Source organism: Lactuca serriola, chromosome 9, assembly GCF_051521515.1.
Source record: "Lactuca serriola cultivar US96UC23 chromosome 9, Lser_US96UC23_V15, whole genome shotgun sequence".
Classification (NCBI taxonomy): Eukaryota; Viridiplantae; Streptophyta; class Magnoliopsida; order Asterales; family Asteraceae; genus Lactuca; species Lactuca serriola.
This window is the reverse complement of record NC_136416.1, coordinates 16,791,934-16,815,476: the sequence shown is the minus strand read 5'-3', so window position 1 is coordinate 16,815,476 and position 23,543 is coordinate 16,791,934. Positions and strand designations below refer to the sequence as shown.

Sequence of the window (23,543 nt, the reverse complement as noted above, 5' to 3'; positions counted from 1 at the left end):
TTTTTTTTTCTCATTTATATATAAAGGACTCTCTTAATTCTTCTAATATATTTCGCGTCACTTATGTTGACAATTGAACCTATGAACAATGTGAATCAGTATTCTTTTTTTTTTTCCCATAAATCTTTGTTGACCCTTTTTGGCCTTTGATCAAATCTAGCGTTGGTAAATGACAATCTTTTTTACGAAGACTAAAATACCGAATTGATGCTTCAAGTTATGTTCTTCAATGTTTCCTTGCCCCAATATTCAAACCACCTGAAAACCATGCAAATCAAAATGTTCCACCAATTCACGTGAAATTCTCAAAATATGTAAAATACATGATATTAAAATCATAAATGTGATTTAAATGCATGAACTAGATGTCCTAAAAGAAGCATAAATGCATCTAACATGCTCCTCCCGTTGGGGACTGGCAAGCCCATCAAAACAGCAAAATTCGGACCCGTGAAGTGGTTTTTTGTATGCTTAAACCGGGTTTTGTAATCTTTTTCAACAAACGTGATGTTAATGCATGTAAAATACCATTTTCTACCTTTTTATTGGTCTCTATCAATAAAAAAAAACTGTTAATTCTTCTAATATATTTCAAATAACGTATGTTGACAATTGAACCTATGAAGAATATGAATCTAGTATTCTTTTTATCACACAAATCTTTGTTGGCTTTTTTTGGCCTTTGAACAAATCCGTTGGTACCCATTTGATTGGAAACTTCGATAATGGAAGCATATGTGGTGTGTCATGATGATGGTTTGATGACTACACCGTATGAACATGGTATGTGACCTCATACATCCATCATCCATGCCTCATATAATCAACTTGTTTCATAAAGTTATGCCATGTGCAATTTCATACTATATCATTAAGACTCTTAAAGCATTTCCCAACACATAAATTAATCTTAGCAATCATTTGTCTCAATCGTCATCTAATTTAAAAAACAACTTTTCGATTCGACATCAGGAGATACAACAAGTCAGATCAAGACATTGAAAAGGATTTTCATGGTGTGTACAATCTGGACACAATTGTGGCATTTTTTTCATGGATTATATAAAATGGACAATTTTGGCTAGATGTCGATGCAATATCGAGGTGTGGCTATAGAATTTAGTAGCATTTCAGTCTTATCTTTAATCTTTTTTTATGAATTTCATATGCAGACAATATATAAGTTGTGGTCCTAATGCTTTTTTTGAACAATTATACTTTGTTTTACAATTTACCTTTATGAGTTTCGATGAAAGTTTACTTTAGATGCTGTGAATGACTAGGATTTTTTAAATGGCCTTATGTACTATAAAAATCAAATAAGAGAAATATATTTATGGCTTTTGCAATCAACTTAATGCAAAAGATTGTTTTTAATACGGCATAAAATTGACCCCATAGGGTCCTATTGTTTGTTAATTGTAAGAACGACTCTTGAGTAATAACAAATAACCCATAAACAAAGATTTGAGGGCTTTGAGTTTGCGATTTTTAATGAATAACATAGAGTTCTTAAGATTAAAATAATATTTTTGACATGAATCAAGGGATATACAAGAAAATATGCATTACTTCAAATATATAGATAGTTGGAGAACAATGAGGGGCACGTATTGCATCTTTAGAAAAGTTAAAACAGGACCATTGGAATGTGCTTGTGAAAACGAAACGCACCTAGGAGTCGGTGGAATAGCTTTTTTCATAGATACTTCCCTCTCAAATATTTCATTCTGCCGTTCCAAAAAAATAAATAAATAAATAAATAAATAATTAAAATCCCTCTCAAATAAAATCAAGTGTTTAGTTTATCATAATATCATATAATTAATAAGAATATCATGTGGTTTATTAAATATTCGAAATGATATTGAACGTAAACAAAAGAAAGGCAATCTTGTGGGTTGGCAGCAAAAAACATATAAAACGTTCAAAAATTTAACATCGTGAAATGTGAATATCAATATGTTACATAAACAATCAATACTTCAATTATAGGCAATCGTATAAAACCGTTATTGGTTGTTATGATTAACATTTCAAAAATATTAATTTTATTACTATAACAATTAAATTTAAAATATAATTGATCTCTTGACTTTGTCACAAAAATTAAAATTTGAGAATATAATTTATCAAACGATAATAAAGAACAAACAAGTTTTAACATTTTGATTAATAGTCCACCGAATTGTTATTATCTTTCAACATGATATAGTTATGAAAAGATTAAAGAAAAAAGTGATGTATTCTAGTTTTGCAAAAAGGAATTATCCTTTTCAATGGAATATTTTAAGAACGGCAAATCTTTCTATCATTTTGTGATAATCTTACCGTCAGTATGCATACTTAGCGGGTGTTGCCGGCAACAAACATCATCCCATGATCGTAATTTTTGCCACCGGTGATTTTCAACGGCATACATACTTAGCTTCAATGTATTTTTAGATTAATTAGCTCATTGTACAACAAACCAACACATAAACATTTGACATGTGTGACTTTTACCCAGCACATTCATGTGTAGTTTTCCTAATGCACATCACTCAACTCTTCAAGCATTATATGTTTATTTCAAGGAAAATTGTCAACCACCTTATAAAAAATTTATTCCCAACCAATAAGCATTTAACTTTTCAAGAATGTTACGTTTTTTATACTTAAATGTAATATTTTTTTAATTTTAATGAAATATTATGTTATTTTAATTAATATTTATGTTTTTTTAATTTGGTTAGTAGATGTTATATTTTTTTTAATTTAGGAAAAAAAACTGATTGACAAAGATATTACAACACCTCATCTGTAGGTAAAACATAACAAAAAATGATAAAAACTTATGTGGTGAGTATGTAAATTTTCTTAGCCAAAAGTTTTCGGTAGTATATAATCCTTTCTCAATTTCTGATACTATTATTCAATGTTAATGCCTCGTTATTTGCTTAACAAGTCTATAGTTATCCATAAAAGGATATTCATGAATTAATATAATGACATTATTTACAAAATTGAATTCTACCATGCAAGAAGGTGTTTTTGCATAAACTCGTAAATTAAGAAGACATTTAATATTATAGTATAAAAAATCTAAAACAATTAGAAGATTAACTAAATGAGAAACAATTTCGTATTTTCTTCTCAATACTTATATATAGAACGATATTGGAACTTGGAAGGAAATGATTTTTTTCCAATTTCTTATGAATTACAAAAATAAGACGTAATTAACCTAAAATATTAAATACCACGTTCAAGTTTTATGTTTTTCTATACTTAGAAAAATCCAAATAAACATGAAAAAAAGATAGGAATCACGTAAATTCCGGTGATACCGGACGACGAACTAGTGCTCGGAGCAACGGCGGGACTACCGGCGGTGGTACCATTACTTTGTGCCTTCCCTTCCAGTTGCAGCTTACCCATTGCCTTCATATTCGCCGGCAAAAACCCATGTTTCACCGGAACTCCGTCTTTAACCGAACCCCCAACCTGCCACACATGGTTCACTTCCGTCATCTTCTCCGGCAACTTCACTGTCGCGAAAATCTTCATTACTCCATCAGAATGTTCCGCCCTAGACTCCAGTACCTCGAACGAGATCTTCCCTTCAACGATGGAGGCGTACGTAGTAATGTTGTAGGTCTTCACGACCATTGAGCTGCTGGAGTTCTTGAAGGCGATGAGCGCTTGACTCCCTATCATGCCGGTCCCGGTGGGGTTGATTGCCCATGCGATCCAACCGTTCGGTGTCGCCGGAGGTGCGATGAATGCGACGGAGAGGGAGGAGTTTTGTGGGGTGAAACTCCAATGGAGGGTAGAATTCAGGGTGGGTAGATCGGTGCAATTTGAATAGACTTTCTTGTTTGTGAATTTTTCCGATGCGCAGTTGAGTGAATGAACTGGGTACGATTGTAAAAACAGAGATGTTAATGTGAGACAGATGAAGAAGAAGAACGGCGGCGAATAGCGGAGCAACGCCATGTTAGTGGATGCTAAAAAGAGTTGATGAATGATGATGGTGGGATTTGAAGTAGACTTTGAGTTGAGGGATATATAGTGAAGGGATTGTGTGATTTCAACTTCTTTTCAGCCTATTGTGGGATACGATATCCTATACCGCGATCCACGGATTTAAATTCTTGATTTTAAATCTTATCCGTCCATTTGAAGATTATCCAATAGTAATTTAATGTTGAAAATAGGGGTAAATCCGTAAATTAAATAAACATATGCTACATATATACTTTAAAATCAACATTTTGAAATCTTTACTGTCATAATCACACAATTTTCATAACTGGGTATTAAAAGTATATGTTTAGAAAATAAAATTATATTAGGTGACTTTCGTACAAGATTTTCATATACTCAAAATGGATGTGTTACTTTTTTTTGGTAGTAAATACATAAGTTAGTATAGAGAAATCTTATATTAAAATACATACTCTGTCGTTATTGAAGAATAAAATTAAAATCTTTAAGAAAGTTTTAACAAAAATTGATTGTACTAGAAGTTACAGAAAAGAATATAGGTGTGACATTCTAATTTTTCATTACGCTTGATAAAGGAAAATGAACAAGGTTAATGACACATTTATATAATGGAAATATATGTTTTTATTAATTTATAAAATAAAGAGCTTCTTAATAATATATAGAACAATGTTGAAATGTTTTTGTCAATTAATTTTACAAAGCTGATCACTTATAAATTTATGGATGCATAAATATAGCAATTTTTAGTAACAAAATGGTACATAACTACATAAATTGGTAAGTTAATAAATTTTATGATTTTAATTATTTCAACTTATGTTGTTTTATACATTTGAGTTATATGTATTCTAAATAAAAACATTTAATTTTGTTAAAGGGAGTGTACCTGATATAAATAACTAGTCGAGACGTGTGCTAAAAAAATATATTTAATTTGACCTGTATTTATTGTTGTTGTTATATGAATGATTAAATGGGGTTTTTGCCTTTTAGTACTACATTAGTATCATTTATATTATTACCATTCCTTTGACTATGAAAAATGGGTGAAGAAAATTGGGACGAGGAAAAAGAAAAAGGTACGACACGTTGACTTTCATGTGAAGCCATATGCACGTTGAATATCGAGTTCATGGCATTTATGCACTTTGATTAATATGTTGCCAATAGAAGAATAAGGGGGAATGTACCAAATATTAAAACAAATTAGTCTAGACGTGTCTTATAGGAGTATTTAAGTTAACTTTATTTATTGTTATTAGTTTTAACGATAATTAGTAATAGTCATGTTATAAAAATTCCAATTTCATTGAGCACATAAAAAATGGATGAAGAAAATTGAGAAGTTGAAAAAAGAACACATTGACTTTAATGTAAGTAAAACAACATGTATGCACCGTGAATTATGAGTTCATCGCTCATGGCATGTATTGTATCATGAACTTGATATTAATTTGCTGGCAATGAAGTAATAATAATATTTAAGATTTTCGATCACCCATACTAAAGAAAAAATTAAAGGTAAAATAAAATTAAGAGTGGCTAAATCCCAAAATATTCATAATATAAGAAGGATATTACTAGGCATGCGCAAAAAAACCGGTTCAAGATCCAAACCGGTCAAAGAACCGGTAAACCGGTTTACGCTGAACCGGTCAACAGTGAACCGAACCGGTTTGAAAACCGAACCACCGGTTTACATCCGTTCGAGATTTTAGTCGTTGAAACCGGTTTAGAACCGGTTTATATCGTGCGAACCGGTATGGAACCGAACCGAACCGGTTTAGAACCGATTGAACCGGTTTAGATAGGTTCGACTAATTTTTTGAGTGAACCGGTTTGAGGCTGAACCGGTTTTGTTTGGCTAGAGAGTGAACCGAACCGGTTCGGTTTGAAAAAAAAAACGGTTTGTTCACCCCTAGATATTACAATATAAGAAAAGGATATTCACGAGTTTTGGGCTTAAAGCCCAAAATATCTTTTCTGTTTCATATATGATTTTTCTTTAAAATCGTTTAGACTTCCACGAGTATCAACACAACTTCAATAGGACAAGGTTAACACAACTTCGATAGGACAAGGTTTGAAGAGCTCGTATGCAGAAGGTCTTTCACTCTCTCTTATTCTACTGAATCATCGGTTAATTGATAAAGTTAAATTCGAGAGTATAATAAAGAGTTGAATCATAAAGTTAAGATCTTTCCGAATGGGAGAAGAGAACAAATCAAGATCAAGTGACTTATAAGAAATAAGCGAAACTCGATTCCTTGGATAAAATGAGATATGTTTATTGCCAGAGGCAGAGACAGATAGGTAGCTAGGCTTTCAAGTTGTGACACGAAGTAAGAAAAAAGTTAAATGGGCCTACAACGTGCTAAAATAGGGTATCATGTAAAAAGAAGGGATAGTCTAAAAAATGATCAATATGAATGAAAAAATAATTTGAATTAACCCACTTTTGATGAATTAGAAAAAATTATCATAAAGTCTTAAATGATGTTTTTCGGACTACCCTATTTTGTATCAAAGTGTTAGAAAATCGTTGATACATAACATTAAGTAATCCAAAATATTATATTTCGAAGAAAATATATTCCAGATTGACTTCTCATACATTCCAGACACTCATTCATTAAGGATTTGTATTGCAAACATGAACTCAATGGTTTGTTTTCTCTTTATATTTGATTTAGAGTTTACTATCAGTCTCTATCATAATGCACCATTTTGTTATTGAAAAATAAGTTTGTATAGTTTTTTAGAGTACATGGTTCTAGTGTGGTACAATAAAAGAATCAACCGTGTATAATAAAGAGAAAACTCGATTCCTTGGATAAAATGAGATATATTTATTGCCAGAGGCAGAGACAGATAGGTAGCTAGGCTTTCAAGTTGTGACATGAAGTAACAAAAAGACAACATCCCAAGTTAAATGGGCCTACAACGTGCTAAAATAGGGTATCATGTAAAAAGAAGGGATAGTCTAAAAAATGATCAATATGAGTGAAAAAATAATTTGAAATAACCCACTTTTGACGAATGAGAAAAAGTTATCATAAAGTCTTAAATGATGTTTTTCGGACTACCCTATTTTGTATCAAACTGTTAGAAAATCGTTGATACATAACATTAAGTAATCCAAAATATTATATTTTGAAGAAAATATATTCTAGATTGACTTCTCATACATTCCAGACACTCATTCATTAAGGATTTGTATTGCAAACATGAACTCAATGGTTTGTTTTCTCTTTATATTTGATTTAGAGTTTACTATCAGTCTCTATCATAATGCACCATTTTGTTATTGAAAAATAAGTTTGTATAGTTTTTTAGAGTACATGGTTCTAGTGGGTTACAATAAAAGAATCAACCGTGTTATGCATTATGTGATGCCAGATTACACATGTTATGATATGACTTTAACCTATGATATCAACTTTTATGAAATGGTTAACTTGGTGGCTTCCAAATCAAAGTTACATGCTAATCAAATTCGTTTTCATTTCCAACATAATGGATCGGACTTTGGTATACAAATAATGATGACAATGATGCCTATTATTGTACAATTTTCAACCAAAAATTTTCATTTTTATTTATTAAAATATATCAGAGTATTATTACATTGTGCAGAAATACGTTGTGAATGCACGTGTGTACAGCCGAACCTTTCCCTTCTTACGAATCATTTGAAGTTTCTGAAAAAACATTTATATTCAATTGGGTAAGCACGAAGCTTATTGAGTTTCCTAAAATAACATATACCATAATACATATACGTGCATACAAACAATGACTCCCGTACTTTTGTTGTTTCTCCATCAACCCTAAGTATATCTATGTGGGTCTATAGGCTCCTGTACTCTAGTCGTTCCACTATCAACCCTAACTAAATCTATACGGGTCTATAGGCTTTCGTACATTGGTCGTTCCACCGACAACCCTAACTAAATCTATGTGGGTCTATAGGCTCCCGTACTTTGGTCGTTCCACCATCAATCCTAACTAAATGTATGCGGGTCTATAGGCTCCTGTACTTTTTTCATTCTGCCATCACTATTATTGCGCACATAGAGACTGCATTCTAAATTCTACTAGTACATGCACATTTATACTTTCTACTCTAATTAAGCATAAATATATTATACTATTAGTTTTTACTCTACTAGCTTTCTATCCTAACACACATGAATATATATTGTACTACATGGTAAAGCGAGATAACTCACCTTGACAATTACTCCAACAATTGACAGCTATCTGGGTGATCCTGTTGGCGATCCAACTGCGGGTAATGCGTCTATAAAGTATTAACCTATAATACTATGACTTATTAATCTCTATGACAATCTGGTATTGAAATTTAGATATTTCATTAATCCTAATGACTAACGAGATTTCTATCAAATAAGGATCAGCCAGGACAAACAGTTGCGAGGCAGGACCATTTCGACATATAGTCTTTCTGAAATCCAGCAACCAATCCAACCTAACAATTATAGACACCTCTCTCGTAAGTAGATCAATCAACATTATAACTGTAATTACTGATAAATCTTATATGTATATATATATATATATATATATATACACACATAACAATGTCTATGAATATAAATATAAGTTACACTTAAAGTGTAGATTAAGTTACATGGATCCTAGTGAAAACTGGGAAGATTGCGAGCAGGGTTTCGATACCGAACACATCTATTTTCCCGGCCGAGTGCCTCAGAGGTTCACTAAAGTGGAGTTCCTCATACTCCCGAAAATACCCCAAAGGTCGGAATTAAGAGAGATGAGAGAGTTTGGAGTGAGTAAGGTGTAAGAAATGAAAGAGACCGAAGACTTCTATTTATAGTATGGGTGCGCCCCGTGCACCATAGAGGCGTGTTGCATATCTATTTGGGGTTGGTGACGTGGCTTCATTCAGAGGGTGACACATGGCAAAAACCTGGTGGGTCGCGTCGCTCGTCGGCGCTCACAGAAACGTAATATTCTTCAAAAATTTGTATCTTCTTCATACGAACTTCGTTTTCGACATTCTTTATATCCAGTGTAACTATCGATGAGATTTACAACTTTCATTTAGACTCTGTTGGCTAATTCTCACTTTATTTTTAAAGTTATGTTTTTAACATGATTAGACTGTTAAAGTTTGTATAAAAATCATATCTTTCTCATGCCATATCCATTCTCGAATATCTTTATATTGACGGATAGGTATTGACGAGGTCTTCAATTCTCATTTGGATTGTTTTCCCAACAATCAACCGATCCTAATTTATGTTTTTGTGTCACGCACTGCTATGTTGTTGATAACATTGTCATATGATTATGATAAAGAGAAATTACAAGGGTTCTCAATGAAAAGCATAAAGACTACAAAAAATAAAGCGGATATAAATACTAGCTAGACAAAAACCCTAATAAGCTAAAGCCTAAAGGACCCATAAACAAGTGGGCTAATAATATATAGGCTAACATCCCCCTCAAACTCACAATGCCGCAACAATTAGCATTGAGAGTTTGTCATATAAGAACCGAAACCGAGAAGCTGATAGAGCCTTCATAAAAATATCTGCAAGCTGCAAGGTTGATGAAACAAACGGAAGCAAAATGGTCCCGAGCTGTAGGTGATGACGGGTAAAATGACAATCAATCTCAATGTGCTTCGTCCGCTCATGAAAAACAGAATTCTTCTCAATTTGAATCGCACTTTTATTATCATGATGTAAAGGAGTAGATGAAGAAATGTGAACTCCCATGTCCGCAAGCAACCACCGTAACCAGATAATCTCACATGTAGTTACAGCCATAGCACGATATTTAGCCTCTGTAGAAGATCTAGAGACAACGTCATGTTTCTTACTCTTCCATGAAATGAGAGACTCTCCAAGAAATACGAAAATCCAGTGGTGGACTTACGATCATGGAGATCGCCATCACAATCAGCATCACTATAGGCACGCAACTCAAGAGACGAAGTTGAGGGAAACAAGAGGGTCTGAAAACTGAGTGCCACGAAGATATTTCAGAATACGGAGAACAGCTCCCCAACGAACAGATGTATGAGCAGTAACAAACTGACTGAAAACATGATCAGCATGAGCCATATCTGGACGACTAACTGTGAGATAGACCAAACTTCCCACGACAGTGCGATAAAGATTCGAATCGGACAAAGGAACACCATCAGTAGGAGAATACCATGCATTGGTTTCAAGAGGAGTATCAATAGTCCGATTGTCAGAGAGGCCACCCGTGTAAACAAGTCAGATATATATATTTAGTTTGGTAAAGAAGATACCCTTTCTTAGACTAAGCTACCTCAATACCCAAGAAATAAAGCAGCAAACCCAAATCCTTCATAGCAAATCAATGAGCTAGATCATGCTTCAAAGACTCAATACCACCATGGTCATCACCCGTAATAATTATGTCATCTACATATAAGGACATAAGAATTTGTCCTACACTCGAGCATCTAACAAACATAGCAGAATCGTGATTACTCTAGACAAATCCAAGAGAGGTAATCACCGTGGAGAATTCATCAAACCAAGCACGAGGGGCTTTCTTGAGACCATACAAAGCTTTGTGAAGCCGACAAACCTCACCCGATCGATTTTGAATTCATGGGGGAGGAGTCATATAAACCTCTTCATGGAGGTCACCATTCAAAAAAGCATTCTTGACATCATTGGAAAGATCTTCCACTGTCGGACGGATGCAACTGCAATCGTAGGACGGACTATCGTCATCCTTGCAACTAGGGAAAATGTCTCATCGTAGTCAAAACCATACTGTTGGGAATACCCTTTTGCTACAAGTCTGGCCTTGTACCGCTCAATAGACCCGTTATCTTTTGTTTTCAACTTGTACACCCAACGACAACCTATCGTATGTTTCCCAGGAGGAAGAGAAGCCAAATCCCATGTATGAGTTTGATGAAGAGAAGCGAGTTCCTCAGCCATAACATTCTGTGAAAAAGGATCTAAAATAGCTTCTCTGTATGATTCAGGTTCGGACAGATGATGAATGCTTGCTATAAATGAAGCAAATGGTCCTGAATATATAGAGTAAGCCAAATATGGTAGCTTGGTGGACTTGACAGGACGAGTAGATCTCATGAGGGGTGGTGGTGGAGGTGGATCCTCAATTTCAACAATCGGAGGAGCAGGCTCAGGAACAAGTGGAGTCGAGGCACTCTCTGAAGAAGTGGGTGTGTCATGAGATGAAGGATCAGGTGGCATAGATGGATCTCGAGCCTCTATATCTTCATTAAAAGGATTAATATGCAGAAGATCGGACTTCGTTACATTGTGAGCTGTAGCAGGAATCGAGTAGAAAGGAATATGTTCCAAAAAAGTGACATGTCGGGAAACATATAACTTCTAACTCACAATATCATAGCAACGGTATCCTTTCTGTCCAACACCATACCCCAAAAATACACAAATATGTTCATTTCAAAATGAGGACGAAGAACAAAACAAGTACATCCAAAAACTCGTAAGGAAAAGTAGTCTGGTAGATGACCATATAGCTTCTCAAAAGGAGACATTCCTGAATTCAATGAAGTAGGGATACAATTAATCACATACACAACAGTTAGGGCCACTTCTCCCCAAAAGGCACTAGGGACTTTGTAGACAGGAGTAATGAGTGGGCAGTCTCAATAATATAACGATGTTTTCGTTCTGCCACACCGTTTTGCTGAGGTGTGTCAGTACACGAAGACTGGTGTATGGTACCATCAGAAGCAAGTAACTAAGTAAAATCATTAGAGGTATATTCACCCCCTAAGTCACACCTGAAGCACTTAATCACAACCGAATGTTGAGTTTTAACAAGAGCTCTAAAATTGCTATAAATATCAAAGAAATCAGATTTGCATTTCATATGATAAACCCATGTATATCGAGTATAATCATATATAAAAGATACATAATATGTTGACCCACCCTTTGTGGATACCGGTGCAGGACCCCACACATCAGAATGAATAATGACAAAAGGAGCAGTAGAACAAGACATACTTTTATTGAAGGGTAAAGCAGAGAATTTTGCCAATTTACAACCATTACAATTAGAAATATCACAAGTGTTTAAATGACCCAAAACACCACTAGATGATAAAAAATTCAAACGTGATACAGACACATGTCCCAAACGAGAATGCCAAAGATAAAACTCAAATGACAAAGGACTCAAACGAAAAGAAGATAAATCAATGTTGGAGGCAACAATAACAGATACTTTGAGAACCTCCAAGACATACAGTTCCCCAACCTACGGCCGATCCCAGTCACCTTTTGTGTGTGTTGATCCTATATAACATATACAGAATCAGAAAATAGCACGTAGTTACCAGACTTACATAATTGACTGACAGAGGCAAGATTCAAAGTAAGTTTGGGAATGTAATAAACATCAGGGAGAGTGATATGAGAAATAGAGACATAACCAACACCCTCAACTAGCATAGATGTATCACTAGTAGACTTACAGAAATAGATGACACTTGCGACAAAGAAGTAAATGATGACAAATTAGGAGTCATATGATGGGTTGCACTAGAATCTAAAATCCACAAAGATGAGGGAATACCTGATGTACCAGATGAAGTAGGACCAGAATGAGACATAGATGCAGACATGGCAGTGTGATTAGAGGCCAAATATTGTCTGAAACTCTCAAACACCTTGGGATCCAATGAAAATGGTGGCATGTTTCCAATAGATTCTGTGTCAACTGGTGGTATAGCAGCAATGAAAAACTGTAGAGGACGAGGGGTCCATGGAGGAGTATCATAGGAACGTGGCTGAAACTTCTGTTGATCATACCTATTTTGCTGTCCCGATTGAGGTTGACCAGATTTACCCTTGTTGACTAACAATGGACATTGAGCTTTCCGATGATTTTTCTGTTTGCAGAATGCACACTCATCACAAGCAACCCGTGAAGTTTGTCGAGACTGATTAGAGGAAACAACAAGCACAACAGGAGCGGGAGTAGGAATAGAGGTTACTTTAAACCCTTTATCCGCATGAGACTTGATACAAGTCTCTTCTACAATTAACTCATGGAAAACAGAATTCACTGAGGGAAGAGGAGAGCGATGAAGAATGGTTCCACATAGGCCTTCAAAATCAGAACGCAAGGCCATCAAGAATTGGACCAAGCGTTGTTCTTCCCTCCTAGCAATGTAAGGCTCAAAATATTTTAACTCTTTAGATTCAGTAAGAGCCAATTGATCACATAGATCAGACATAGCAGCATAGAAATCTTGAATGCTCTGGTCATTTTGTTGGAGGGTACGAATATCATATTCCAACTGGTATTGTTTAGCAAAGTTGGACTGAGTATACAGTCTCTCCAAGTGATTCCAAACTTCCTTTGTTGTGTCATATTTAGTCAACTGCATACCAATAGAATGAGTAACAAAGTTATTAATCCAAGTAATGACCTTAGAGTTATCGGTCTCCCAAGCATCCAGCAACAAATCAAGATTCTCAGATTGAGGCACTGGGGGTTTGGCTTTAGTCCCAGTGACATAGCCCCACATATTCTTCCCATGAAGGAAGTTCTTCATAACGTAACTCCAATACATATAATTCTTTCCATCCAGATGAGTACTGATTGAATGAAGGGAATCATCATTTCCAGTCATGTTGGCAATGAATAAATAACCACAATGACAGTATAACAATCTAATAATGAAAGGAGTAACAAGCCAACGGAAGCAATCAATTGGACAACGAATCAACACATCAACAACGAATACCAGCAACAACAAACGAATACCATCTGCTACAGTAACCCTAGAAAATTTCAATCCGCGCCACAGATGACTGCTACAAAAGGCTTTTAACAACGTATCAAACCTCTGCTCATATACCATGATAACATTGTCATATGAGTATGATAAAGAAAAATTACAAGGGTTCTCAATGAAAAGCATAAAGACTACAAAGAATAAAGCGGATATAAATACTAGCTAGACAAAAACCCTAATGGGCTAAAAACTAAAGGGCCCATAAACAAGTGGACTAATAATATATAGGCTAACAGCTGTAACTTCTAAAAATCATAATTTCCTCTTATACATTTAGATTTGGACGTTCTCTATACCCATGCTCTCCGTTTGCAATTACTAAAACTTTGCTCTCTATTTTGCAATTACTAAAACTTTCGTCAACGCTATTTATCCTAAATAGTCTTTTATAAGAAATGTTTATCTACGTGACTCGTCGTTTATACTATAAGGCGAAAATAGGGTGTTACAACTATTTTGTTAGTATTGTTGGTAATACGCATTCGAATACAATGTAGTTGTTTGTTAAGAATTATGTTGTTCAAAATGGTATTAACTAGTAGCTGATTATTTGCATACCAATTTACAACTCCCACCACAAATCAATTTCTTGTTGAAAACAGTCCTGATTGAAGCCGAAGTATGTAACTTATTACATATGACATTGAGTACTTTAGAGACAAACTACTCAACAAACTTGGTTACGATTGGCATTTACATGAGCTTGGATGTGTGTAACATATGGGTAAGAAAGTTGCTTACTATGGTTCTACATATAATGATGATAAATCATCAAACAATTGTGAAAACTTGTTGATGTTGATTTGATGATTCAAATATACGTTCACGTAGGCAACTAGTGTAAACCTATGACGGTATATCATATTATGATGAAACTCACTCTAATAATGATAATATTGTGCCATAATCTGGGAAGAATAATTACGCATTTTATTTTTTGTTCCCGAGACACTAAAACTACTTACCAAGGATTTCCTCATCCATTAATATTGTCTCTAACTCTCAACTTACAAACATAATTGGTCACTTGCCCATAAACCGTTATCGTGTATCAAAGAGTTTCAGTTGTTCACATATAAATAACATAAAAAGCTAGAAGTGGGAATAAATGGTGTCGAATAGGGATTTCATATTAGAACCAACAAATCTGCAAAAAAAACACACTTGAAGTGGTTTGTCGTGGTAAAGGTTGTAAATGGTGGATCAAGGTACCAGAGATAAAAGTATGACTTTTTTTCAAGTTCGTTATTATAGGATGTGCATACTTACACAAAAGCACAATTACGTCACCATCATCGTCAAGCCAACAAAAAAGTATTACAAAGACTCAAAGGAAAAGAAAGATGTTTCCCGGTTTCCACCATCAAACGAGAAAGGTCTGCAATGCCCTTCAAATTATAAAATCTTTCATCATCAATCAAAGAGTGATAACAGGTTTCAAGTTGACCATCAAGATACACCATTTCTGAATCATTAAAATCAGTTTTGTCTGACTTACTTAACTTCACCAACTTTGATTTGTCAAACATAGAAAATGCATTACAAGGACTCAAAGTTGCCATGTATTCAAGAACATCGCTGCTCACTTCACTAAAACGGTCTCCAACTTCTTGAATTTGCATATTTAAAATCGTGTTGAAAATATCAACATCAAAGTGATGTTGATTAGTAACCTTGGTTCTACGGTTTCTTGGAGTAACATAAAATTCGGACATTTCCACAATTTTAATTTTATGTGTATGACAAAAAGAAAATATCTTCTCCAACATTGAACGAAACCCATTATTTCTAAAAGCTTTGAACATTTTGATCGTCACTTTTACCAAAGAAGCCGCTTCCAAAATATTTTGATCCTTTCTTTGAAGATGTTTTGACAAGGTATTCGTGAGACCAAAAATCTCCAACATCAAATGTAAATAATACACAAAATCAAGAGTCTTGAAATACGACCAAATAACGTACATTTGATTTCGGTTATTTAAACAAGATCTCTTGTCTTCAACATATTTAAGAACCTTGATAACCTCCAGAAACAAATTCTTCAAACTTATTATTGTTTTATAATGTGAGCCTCATCTTGTATCCCCAACTTGAACAAAAGAAGTCTCCTAATTTAACAATCTTTCGGTCTCAATTTCACCATCACCAATTTCTTTTTGAACCATTTCCTTGTAACTATCTCGTATAATGTCTTTTCTTTTACAAGAACCACATACCACATTAACCACCAAAGTTAATTGCTCAAAGAAATCATCAACACCATCGTGGTTTTTTTTGCTACAGTCACAACCATTAATTGAGGTTGGTGTGCAAAACAGTGCATATAATATGCCGAAGGATTATCTTTCAATATCAATGCTTTCAAACCGTATGCACCCCACATATTACTTGCTCCATCATATCCTTTCCCTCTTACTATTTCAAAAGAAAAAATTTGTATATATAAGAAATAAAATAGATAAAAATTCAAATACATAAAAAATAATTCATGATTTATTACCTAAGATATACTCAAGTTAATGTTGGTAAATACCAAATCAATGGCTTTTTTTAGAGTTAAAGAAGTTATATCCTTCCCGTGAACAATTCTAATAAATAATTTTTTCACTAATCCAAGGCTATTAACATATCGCAAAACCATAGCCATTTTTCCTTTTTGAATATATCACAAGACTCGTCTACTAATAGAGTAAACACGTCATTCAATTTCTTCACAAATGGACTTTATTATCTCTTTTGAAAAGCATTGAACAATCTCTTTTTGAATCTTTGGAGACGTCAACTTTTCATTTTTTGGAGCATTTTCTAAAGACGTTATAAATGTTTTCATTATGGTCCCAAATGAATAATATTTCTTCAATGAAAAGTCCTTTAGAAATTGATACATCCGACTCGTCATGACCATGAAATGGTAATGTATTTTTCAATAAAAATCTATAAGTATCAATTGTAGCACATAATCGAATTTAATAGTTACTCGCTTCAACTTCAGTTTGCTTTTGAAAAAGCTTCACTAATAGATTAGGTTTTCTTTACTAGATTTTCACATTTTTGTTTTGCTTTGTTGTGATGACTGGCAACTTTACCCACATGATCTTTCAACGATTTCTTTTTACTCAAAGTGTCAAAGCCTCCTGTCAAAAATATATTTCTCCCCCCTTGTTGCCCAACAATGTATCCAAACAAGTAACAACATAAATAACAAGCTTTGTTCTCTTTTATGCTATAGTCTAACCAATTAAATTCATCAAACCATTCCTTTACAAAACGTATGTTCTTACAACCAATTTTTATTGATGGAAAATAATGATCTTTTGGTTGAGAAGGTCCTTTAATCCAATATGTTCTCCTTATTTCATCCATTTGATTTGGATGGTATGATGTTATTTTTGCTCTATCCATCAGGTGCGAAAGAAGATTATTAATATCAAAACTACGTGGAATATGTTGTGGTTGTGGTTTAGGTTGAGGACTTTTTCCTCCACCATCATCACTACTACCAACATCTAATGTCCTTTTAAAAAAAATCCAAATAAACCCTACAAATAAAATTAAAGATTTAAAATTCACAATTAAAGACTTAAACATAATACGAGTGAGTAACTAGTTGGCTAATTAGGTTTTCAATTTAAAGAAATAAATTAAACTAAATCATAAAACTTTAAAGGTGGAGAATTAAATATAGGTGAATAAGCCAAATTGCCAAGAAGAAGTTCTCGTGAAGCAGGAGGTAGCAGCAGGTAAAGCGACAATCACATGAACAAAAAAAAATATATATCAATTTCTTTTTTCCCTCCTGTTGTAATTGATGAGTACACAATTACAAATAAAAAAAAAACATGTATTTTAATTAACGGGCTAAGTCATTTACAATTAATGGACCAACTTATTGGATTTCTATTTTAAATGTGATATGATGTTTAAGGCTCGATCGAAAACCAATCATTTTTCTTCAATTAAGTTATTTTTGGTTATTAATAAAAATATTATATTAATACATATGTAGGGGTAAAATGCTAATTGTACCGTAAGATAACCATGGAAATAAAAGAAATTTGTGGGATTCTTAAATTTTGGAAATTTAATATTTCAGATTTTTTAAATTTTAAAGTTTTAAATTACTAAAATTTTAAATCTTGTATTCATTGTAAAATATATAATATTTTAGGTAAATACCAATTAACAATGCATATTCATAACAAAATACATATACATTCGTACAATCCGAATTCATAACAAAACATATAAGCATATAAATTCATCCAAATTTATAATATATAACATTCTTTACTGAATTATGATATATATATATATATATATATATATATATATATATATAAGTCACAGCGAACTAATATCGTATATAAAAATATGAATTTATATAAAAGAAGTAGCATACAAGACAACAAATTGATATAATTTCTATATACTGAACCAATTTCTTCTGTTCCGTTGATCTTGGTGTTGAGTATGTTTCTTCTTGACATAGACTATGTTTCTTTCATTGAGCTTTTTTTAAAGCCGTAGGTACACAAAAAAGCATAAACAGTAAGACATGAAAAAAATTCATAGCATAATAACAATAAATCAAGAGTTTGTATATATAAACTCATAATAGAACATCATTTAACGTATCAATAATGTTTGAAGTTTAAACTCATGTTGGTGTGTCCTATTTTTGTCTACTGTTTTAACTTTTAAACTCATTGTAAATATTAATAAATCTCTTTTATTGAATTTTCAATCCTAAAAATTACAAAACTCTTATTCACAAAACCTTTCATTCACCAATCTTGGTTCCCAAAATTTTCATACATGTTAATATATACCATTATCTATCAGTTAAACTTATTATTGGCCAAACAAGTTGGTAGCAACTAAACTCCGTACGTAATGGTATTAAAATATTTATATGAATTATAATTTGTATCGGTTTAAAAAAATTGACTCATATCCTACCAATTATATCCATGCTTTAGAGTACATAAATTATAAAAAGAAAATAGGAAACGTTGGCCTTAATTGGTCTTTTTAAAAGCCCAGCCTAAAGAAATATTGGCCCAATTGTCAATACCCCCTTAGGCCTTACTCCCTCAGAATCGTTTATATGAAACCCTAATTGTTCCTCGCTCTAAACAGGACTCTCTGTTGAAGGGAGGTTTGTCACGCAGTCTCTTCGCGTCTAGCTTTTCAGGTTTGAAGCTTTCGTCTCCCTCTGCTGTTCATTCTCACACGTAAAAACATAATGCATAGATGTATTTTATGGTTTGCACATCTTTAGGTTTTTAATTTGAAGAACATTTCTAATGCGTTTTAGCGCCTTTAATCATTCCGAATGCTAGTTGTAGGTCTCTGTGCCTTTTCTGACCACATTGAGCTCCATCTTGTTTTTCAATTGATCAGGAGAAATAATTATGAATACTTTTCTTTCAAATTGTTGTTTTCTTCTCTGAAAAATAATGATTTTACCATGTTGTAGTAATGAAATCTGTTTATGTGTTCTCTCTCTACATTTGGTTTCTCTTATTCGTCAGTTTTGTGTCTGATGTTAGTTCTTCTTGCTTGTTTGGTGATTATTTTCGCTATCCTTAAAATCAGCATTGTTATATACACACGAATGTAAACGCAAAGTCATTAGGAGAACTAGAAGGACATTTTTGTTTCTTTGTTTCAGGTTTCATAGATGTTAAGCTGATTGAACCTAATAGTCTAATATATGGAGTCATCCCAAGTCATTGTTTACATGTTAGTTAGATTTTAAAGCAAGCATCCTCAAATAGCTAAGATCATACATCACACACTAATATATTTAAGAAAGCTTTCTTCTTGAAACTACCAACTCTATCTATTTGTTCTACTGTTGACTTTCTCGCATTTAACTGTTATCTATCTTATCTTTGGTAGTATTTAATAAATATTTGTGGTTTCTTTTATAGTTATCAATGGCAGTCCCTAAACTTGATAAGAAGATCGTTAAGAAGAGGGTCAAGAAGTTCAAAAGGCCCCACAGTGACTGGAAAATATGTGTGAAGGTACATTTTTCTGCTTGTTTTACTTTCACAAAGACATGTTAAAGACTAGAATTAGTCTGACCTTATGTGTTTTTATATAACAGGAAAACTGGCGTAGACCAAAGGGTATTGATTCCCGTGTAAGGCGTAAGTTTAAAGGTGTCACTCTTATGCCCAACATTGGTTATGGTTCAGACAAAAAAACTCGCCACTTTCTTCCCAATGGTTTCAAGAAGTTTGTTGTCCACAATGCTAAAGAACTTGAAGTCCTCATGATGCACAATAGGTATATATATATCCTACTTTTATATATATTCACATATAAATATATAGTCACAAACTTTTCTTCAATTCTATTAACAATTTCAACTCTTTTTTTTACCATTTTCAGAACATACTGTGCTGAAATTGCACACAATGTATCCACCCGTAAAAGGAAGGAGATTGTTGAACGTGCAGCTCAGTTGGATGTGGTTGTTACCAACAAGTTAGCCAGGCTTCGCAGCCAGGAAGACGAATGAGGTCGATAGCCATAGCCCATTCCCATTCCGATTCCGATTCCCATTCCCTTTCCCCCCTGTTCTTTCCTTTACATTCCAATGTTAAAGAATCTTGCTAGGAGCAAAGTTTTAAGTGTCTTGAAATGATTATATTGAAGAATGAAGAGTAGTTTATTCTGCTAATTAAAGATATCATAATATTTGCATACATATATTTTATCTACATATCAAACTAATTTCTCAATCTTTCTATATATTGTTTAAATTCTCCCTAAAATTGTTAAAATTTACTTGTCAATCATGTAACATAGCTGGTTAAAATCTATTTGTCTTGTTGGATTCTCCCATCTGATGATTTCTTTAATGCATTTTTCAACTTCCTTTGTTTCCTCCATAAGTCTGTAGATGCAAAATCCTAATGAATTCAAATGAAGAATCGTTTTCTCTTTCCATTCTTCGGTTGCTTGAATTTTATCTGTCACCTCCTTTGTGTGTTGAAGGAAAGCATCGATGTCTTTAGTCGTTGAATCCGTTGACACCGGAATCGGTCTTGCTGATTCCAGGTCCAGGAATCCTTCCCGTTCTTGTAACTGGTGCTCGAAGTCTTTGATAGACTTCACCGACATGATATTTTGTAGATGCTTGATTCCGTTCACCTTCAACATCTCTAGATTCCGATTGACATGTTCTTGAAGCTCTTTCCGACCTTCATCGGAATCGATAAACTCCAAGTTATAGATCATAATCTGCATCAAATCAACTATTGTCGATAAGCTCTTTTGCACGCGATCATAGCAATTCCCCCGGAATGATTGAAACCAGAAACATGGTTCCAACTTCGCGTCTCTGCTCAAGTTGTTCAACAAATTTATATCGGATTTTAACCGTTTGATATTTTCTTTCACTAAAACAAAATTCAAACTTGATATTTTGTTAAAGCAATCGTCTACTATCCCCAAACATTTTGACACGTGGCGTTTCACAAGAGTTGAAGCTCTGACTGGTTCAAGAACAATTTCCAACACCACCATGCAAAAAAGCCCGATTGAAACCTCCGTTAGCCTCGCAATCGCGAATTCCTTAACAGGCCCATAGTTTTTCCGTCCAAGAATAAGAAGAGCTCCGATCACTGCTGAGATGCCGCCACTTTCTCCAAACATCCGGCTATGTTGTAACAAGCTTGTGAGAACGATCCATGGTAGAAGGATTATGAATCTTATTTCAGCAACTTGATACAAAAGACAGCTCCCGAGCACCCCATAAACTGTCCCGATTGCTGTTCCTTGTACTCGAGCATTTGCAACTGTGAAAATCGGTTGTCTTCCTTCCACAAAACTAATCGCGATTGTTAGCCCAGACCAATACCCGTTCTTTCTGTCAAAAAACATACCCAAAAGCACTGCAAGCCCTAATGAAATCGAGCACTTTAAACCAAACACAATCCTTTGTTGGCTATATGGTCCGGTAATTCTTGACTCTTGTCCAACATCAATCGCTTGACTGTTGACTGATTCCGATTCCGCTTTCGTTTCCGATTCCGGTTTCGGGTTCATGCTCGAGTTGTTTACGAGTAATTCGAAGCACGATAAAAAGAAAAAAGCCGGTAGATTCCGGTGCGTTGGGGGGGAATTTGTGAGTGTGTGTAGTGATTTATCGAAGAGTTCGTCTTTCCGTTCCGGAACCGTGACCGCTTCATCGAACGGGACAAAACATTTGGCATGGTCGAGCTTTAACGTCTGGTGCACGCGATCGCTTTGCAACACGGATCTTAACTCCGGATTCACAATTCCAATAGGAAAAGACGGAATGGAATCGAGCGCCAATTCCATTCCTTTTATCGGTGTTTCAATATCGTCTAATCGGTCTTCCATCTTCATGAAACTTCGCTTGAAATCCCTCATACGATACCTCTCCCACTTCACACCTTCCTGGATGTGGTTGATGTGGTTAATGAGCTTAGTTCCTGATTCCACCATGGGTTCACCTTGTGAAATGAGATCACACGCTGTCGTTTTGTCTTCACTTAAGAAAGCTTTCATATAAAGTCCACTTCTTTCTGACGCATTTTCTGTATACAACTGAAATTGCTTCTTCACCTATACAAAACAACAAAAGTATAAAATTAATTAACATGTCTTTTTTTAGTAAAATAATTATCTGTTTTCGATGAAAAGACAAAAAGGGAGGTATCAGGTATCTAAGCATACCTCAGTAACAGCCAGTCTAGGGTACGGCAGTATCAAAGCCAGGACAGAAGCCGACGCTCCAAGGGCGGTGCACGCCGCAACATGAACCGGGTGAGTCACCGCATCGGCGGTGCCACCACGAACCACCGCTCCAACATATATAATCACCAGCTGTACAAAGGCAATGCGCTTGGCTAGAAGCGGTAAAAACTCCGGCACCGCCACCAGAAAGGCGCTCAGAGCCACCGCGGCGGCAGCACCACTCTCGGTGAACCGCGACGGGCCCACCGCCCAGAGACAGAGGATGGATGAGGGGAGGACAAGGGCGGTGGCACAGAGTGCATGGAAAGAGCCTCTTAATGTGGTGCCGAGTGTGGCGTCTGAAACGATTAAGATGGCGGTTACATAGGCTACGGATGGGTATTGGATTTGGTTGCGGATGGGTTGTGGACCGTATAGGGCGGTGCAGCCGATTATAGTGCATGCTATGGCGGTTCTCAAGGCGGAAGCTAGTCTTTCCCGCCATATAGCCCCTGCATGGGGCGGCGCCACCACCATTTTGACTCCCATTTTCTGGTTGCGATTGATCCAAAATGTGTGTAAATAATTTGGTGTCCTCTCAACTTTGATTACTATGGAGTTTGATAGAATAATCGAATGATGTGTTTGGTTTTTTTGGTGTTTAGTTTTTCATGCACGGTGGTTTTGTAGGGGATGAAAAGTGTAGTGTTGGGGGAGGTCATTACTATGCGGGGGTCCTACGTGGGACACTTTCATTTATAAAGAAGTTGTAGTCGACAGAGATAGCATACACCAATGTATATATTATATTTAGAGTTATATATATATATTTTTTAATGTTTGAATAAATTACAAAAATCGTGGATGTAGTACATTCATAAAATGTAGTCTCTAGAAGAATCTAGTTTTACTAATTTGGATTTCAAGTTTGTTTTGTGGTTAATTTTTTATGGTTATTAAAGAAAAAAAGTGAATTGTAAAAATAAATAAG

General features: G+C 34.6%; 3 protein-coding genes and 1 pseudogene across 3 annotated transcripts; 1 reads left to right on the top strand and 3 right to left on the bottom strand.

The window, feature by feature from the left end:
- Nucleotides 1–3,159: 3,159 nt before the first annotated feature.
- LOC145076715 (cytochrome b561 and DOMON domain-containing protein At3g25290 pseudogene) lies at nt 3,160–4,043 on the bottom strand (annotated as a pseudogene).
- Nucleotides 4,044–15,132: 11,089 nt separating this feature from the next.
- On the bottom strand, nt 15,133–15,549 carry LOC145075390 (uncharacterized). The gene has a single exon (XM_079021652.1). The coding sequence runs from the start codon at nt 15,547–15,549 to the stop codon at nt 15,133–15,135; it is 417 nt and encodes a 138-aa protein (XP_078877778.1).
- Nucleotides 15,550–18,903: 3,354 nt separating this feature from the next.
- LOC145076915 (large ribosomal subunit protein eL32z-like) lies at nt 18,904–20,555 on the top strand. The gene is made up of 4 exons (XM_079022710.1): nt 18,904–19,028; nt 19,771–19,866; nt 19,950–20,131; nt 20,237–20,555. Exons 2-4 carry the CDS (start codon nt 19,777–19,779, stop codon nt 20,364–20,366), a joined length of 402 nt encoding a protein of 133 aa, XP_078878836.1. The 5' UTR covers nt 18,904–19,028; nt 19,771–19,776; the 3' UTR covers nt 20,367–20,555.
- A 77-nt stretch (nt 20,556–20,632) lies between these two features.
- Nucleotides 20,633–23,289, bottom strand: LOC145076914 (uncharacterized). The gene is made up of 2 exons (XM_079022709.1): nt 22,553–23,289; nt 20,633–22,441 (listed from the first exon to the last, which is right to left on the bottom strand). The coding sequence occupies exons 1-2, from the start codon at nt 23,099–23,101 to the stop codon at nt 20,633–20,635; spliced, it is 2,358 nt and encodes a 785-aa protein (XP_078878835.1). The 5' UTR covers nt 23,102–23,289.
- Nucleotides 23,290–23,543: the final 254 nt, after the last annotated feature.

Excerpts from the sequence above, each read along its gene's own strand:
- LOC145075390 (XM_079021652.1), bottom strand. The coding sequence starts at position 15,549 with ATGTCCGAATTTTATGTTACTCCAAGAAACCGTAGAACCAAGGTTACT.
- LOC145076915 (XM_079022710.1), top strand. The coding sequence starts at position 19,777 with ATGGCAGTCCCTAAACTTGATAAGAAGATCGTTAAGAAGAGGGTCAAG. Across the intron at positions 19,867-19,949 it reads ACTGGAAAATATGTGTGAAG|GAAAACTGGCGTAGACCAAA; the intron begins GTACATTTTTCT and ends TTTATATAACAG. Across the intron at positions 20,132-20,236 it reads GTCCTCATGATGCACAATAG|AACATACTGTGCTGAAATTG; the intron begins GTATATATATAT and ends TACCATTTTCAG.
- LOC145076914 (XM_079022709.1), bottom strand. The coding sequence starts at position 23,101 with ATGGGAGTCAAAATGGTGGTGGCGCCGCCCCATGCAGGGGCTATATGG. Across the intron at positions 22,442-22,552 it reads CTAGACTGGCTGTTACTGAG|GTGAAGAAGCAATTTCAGTT; the intron begins GTATGCTTAGAT and ends TGTTTTGTATAG.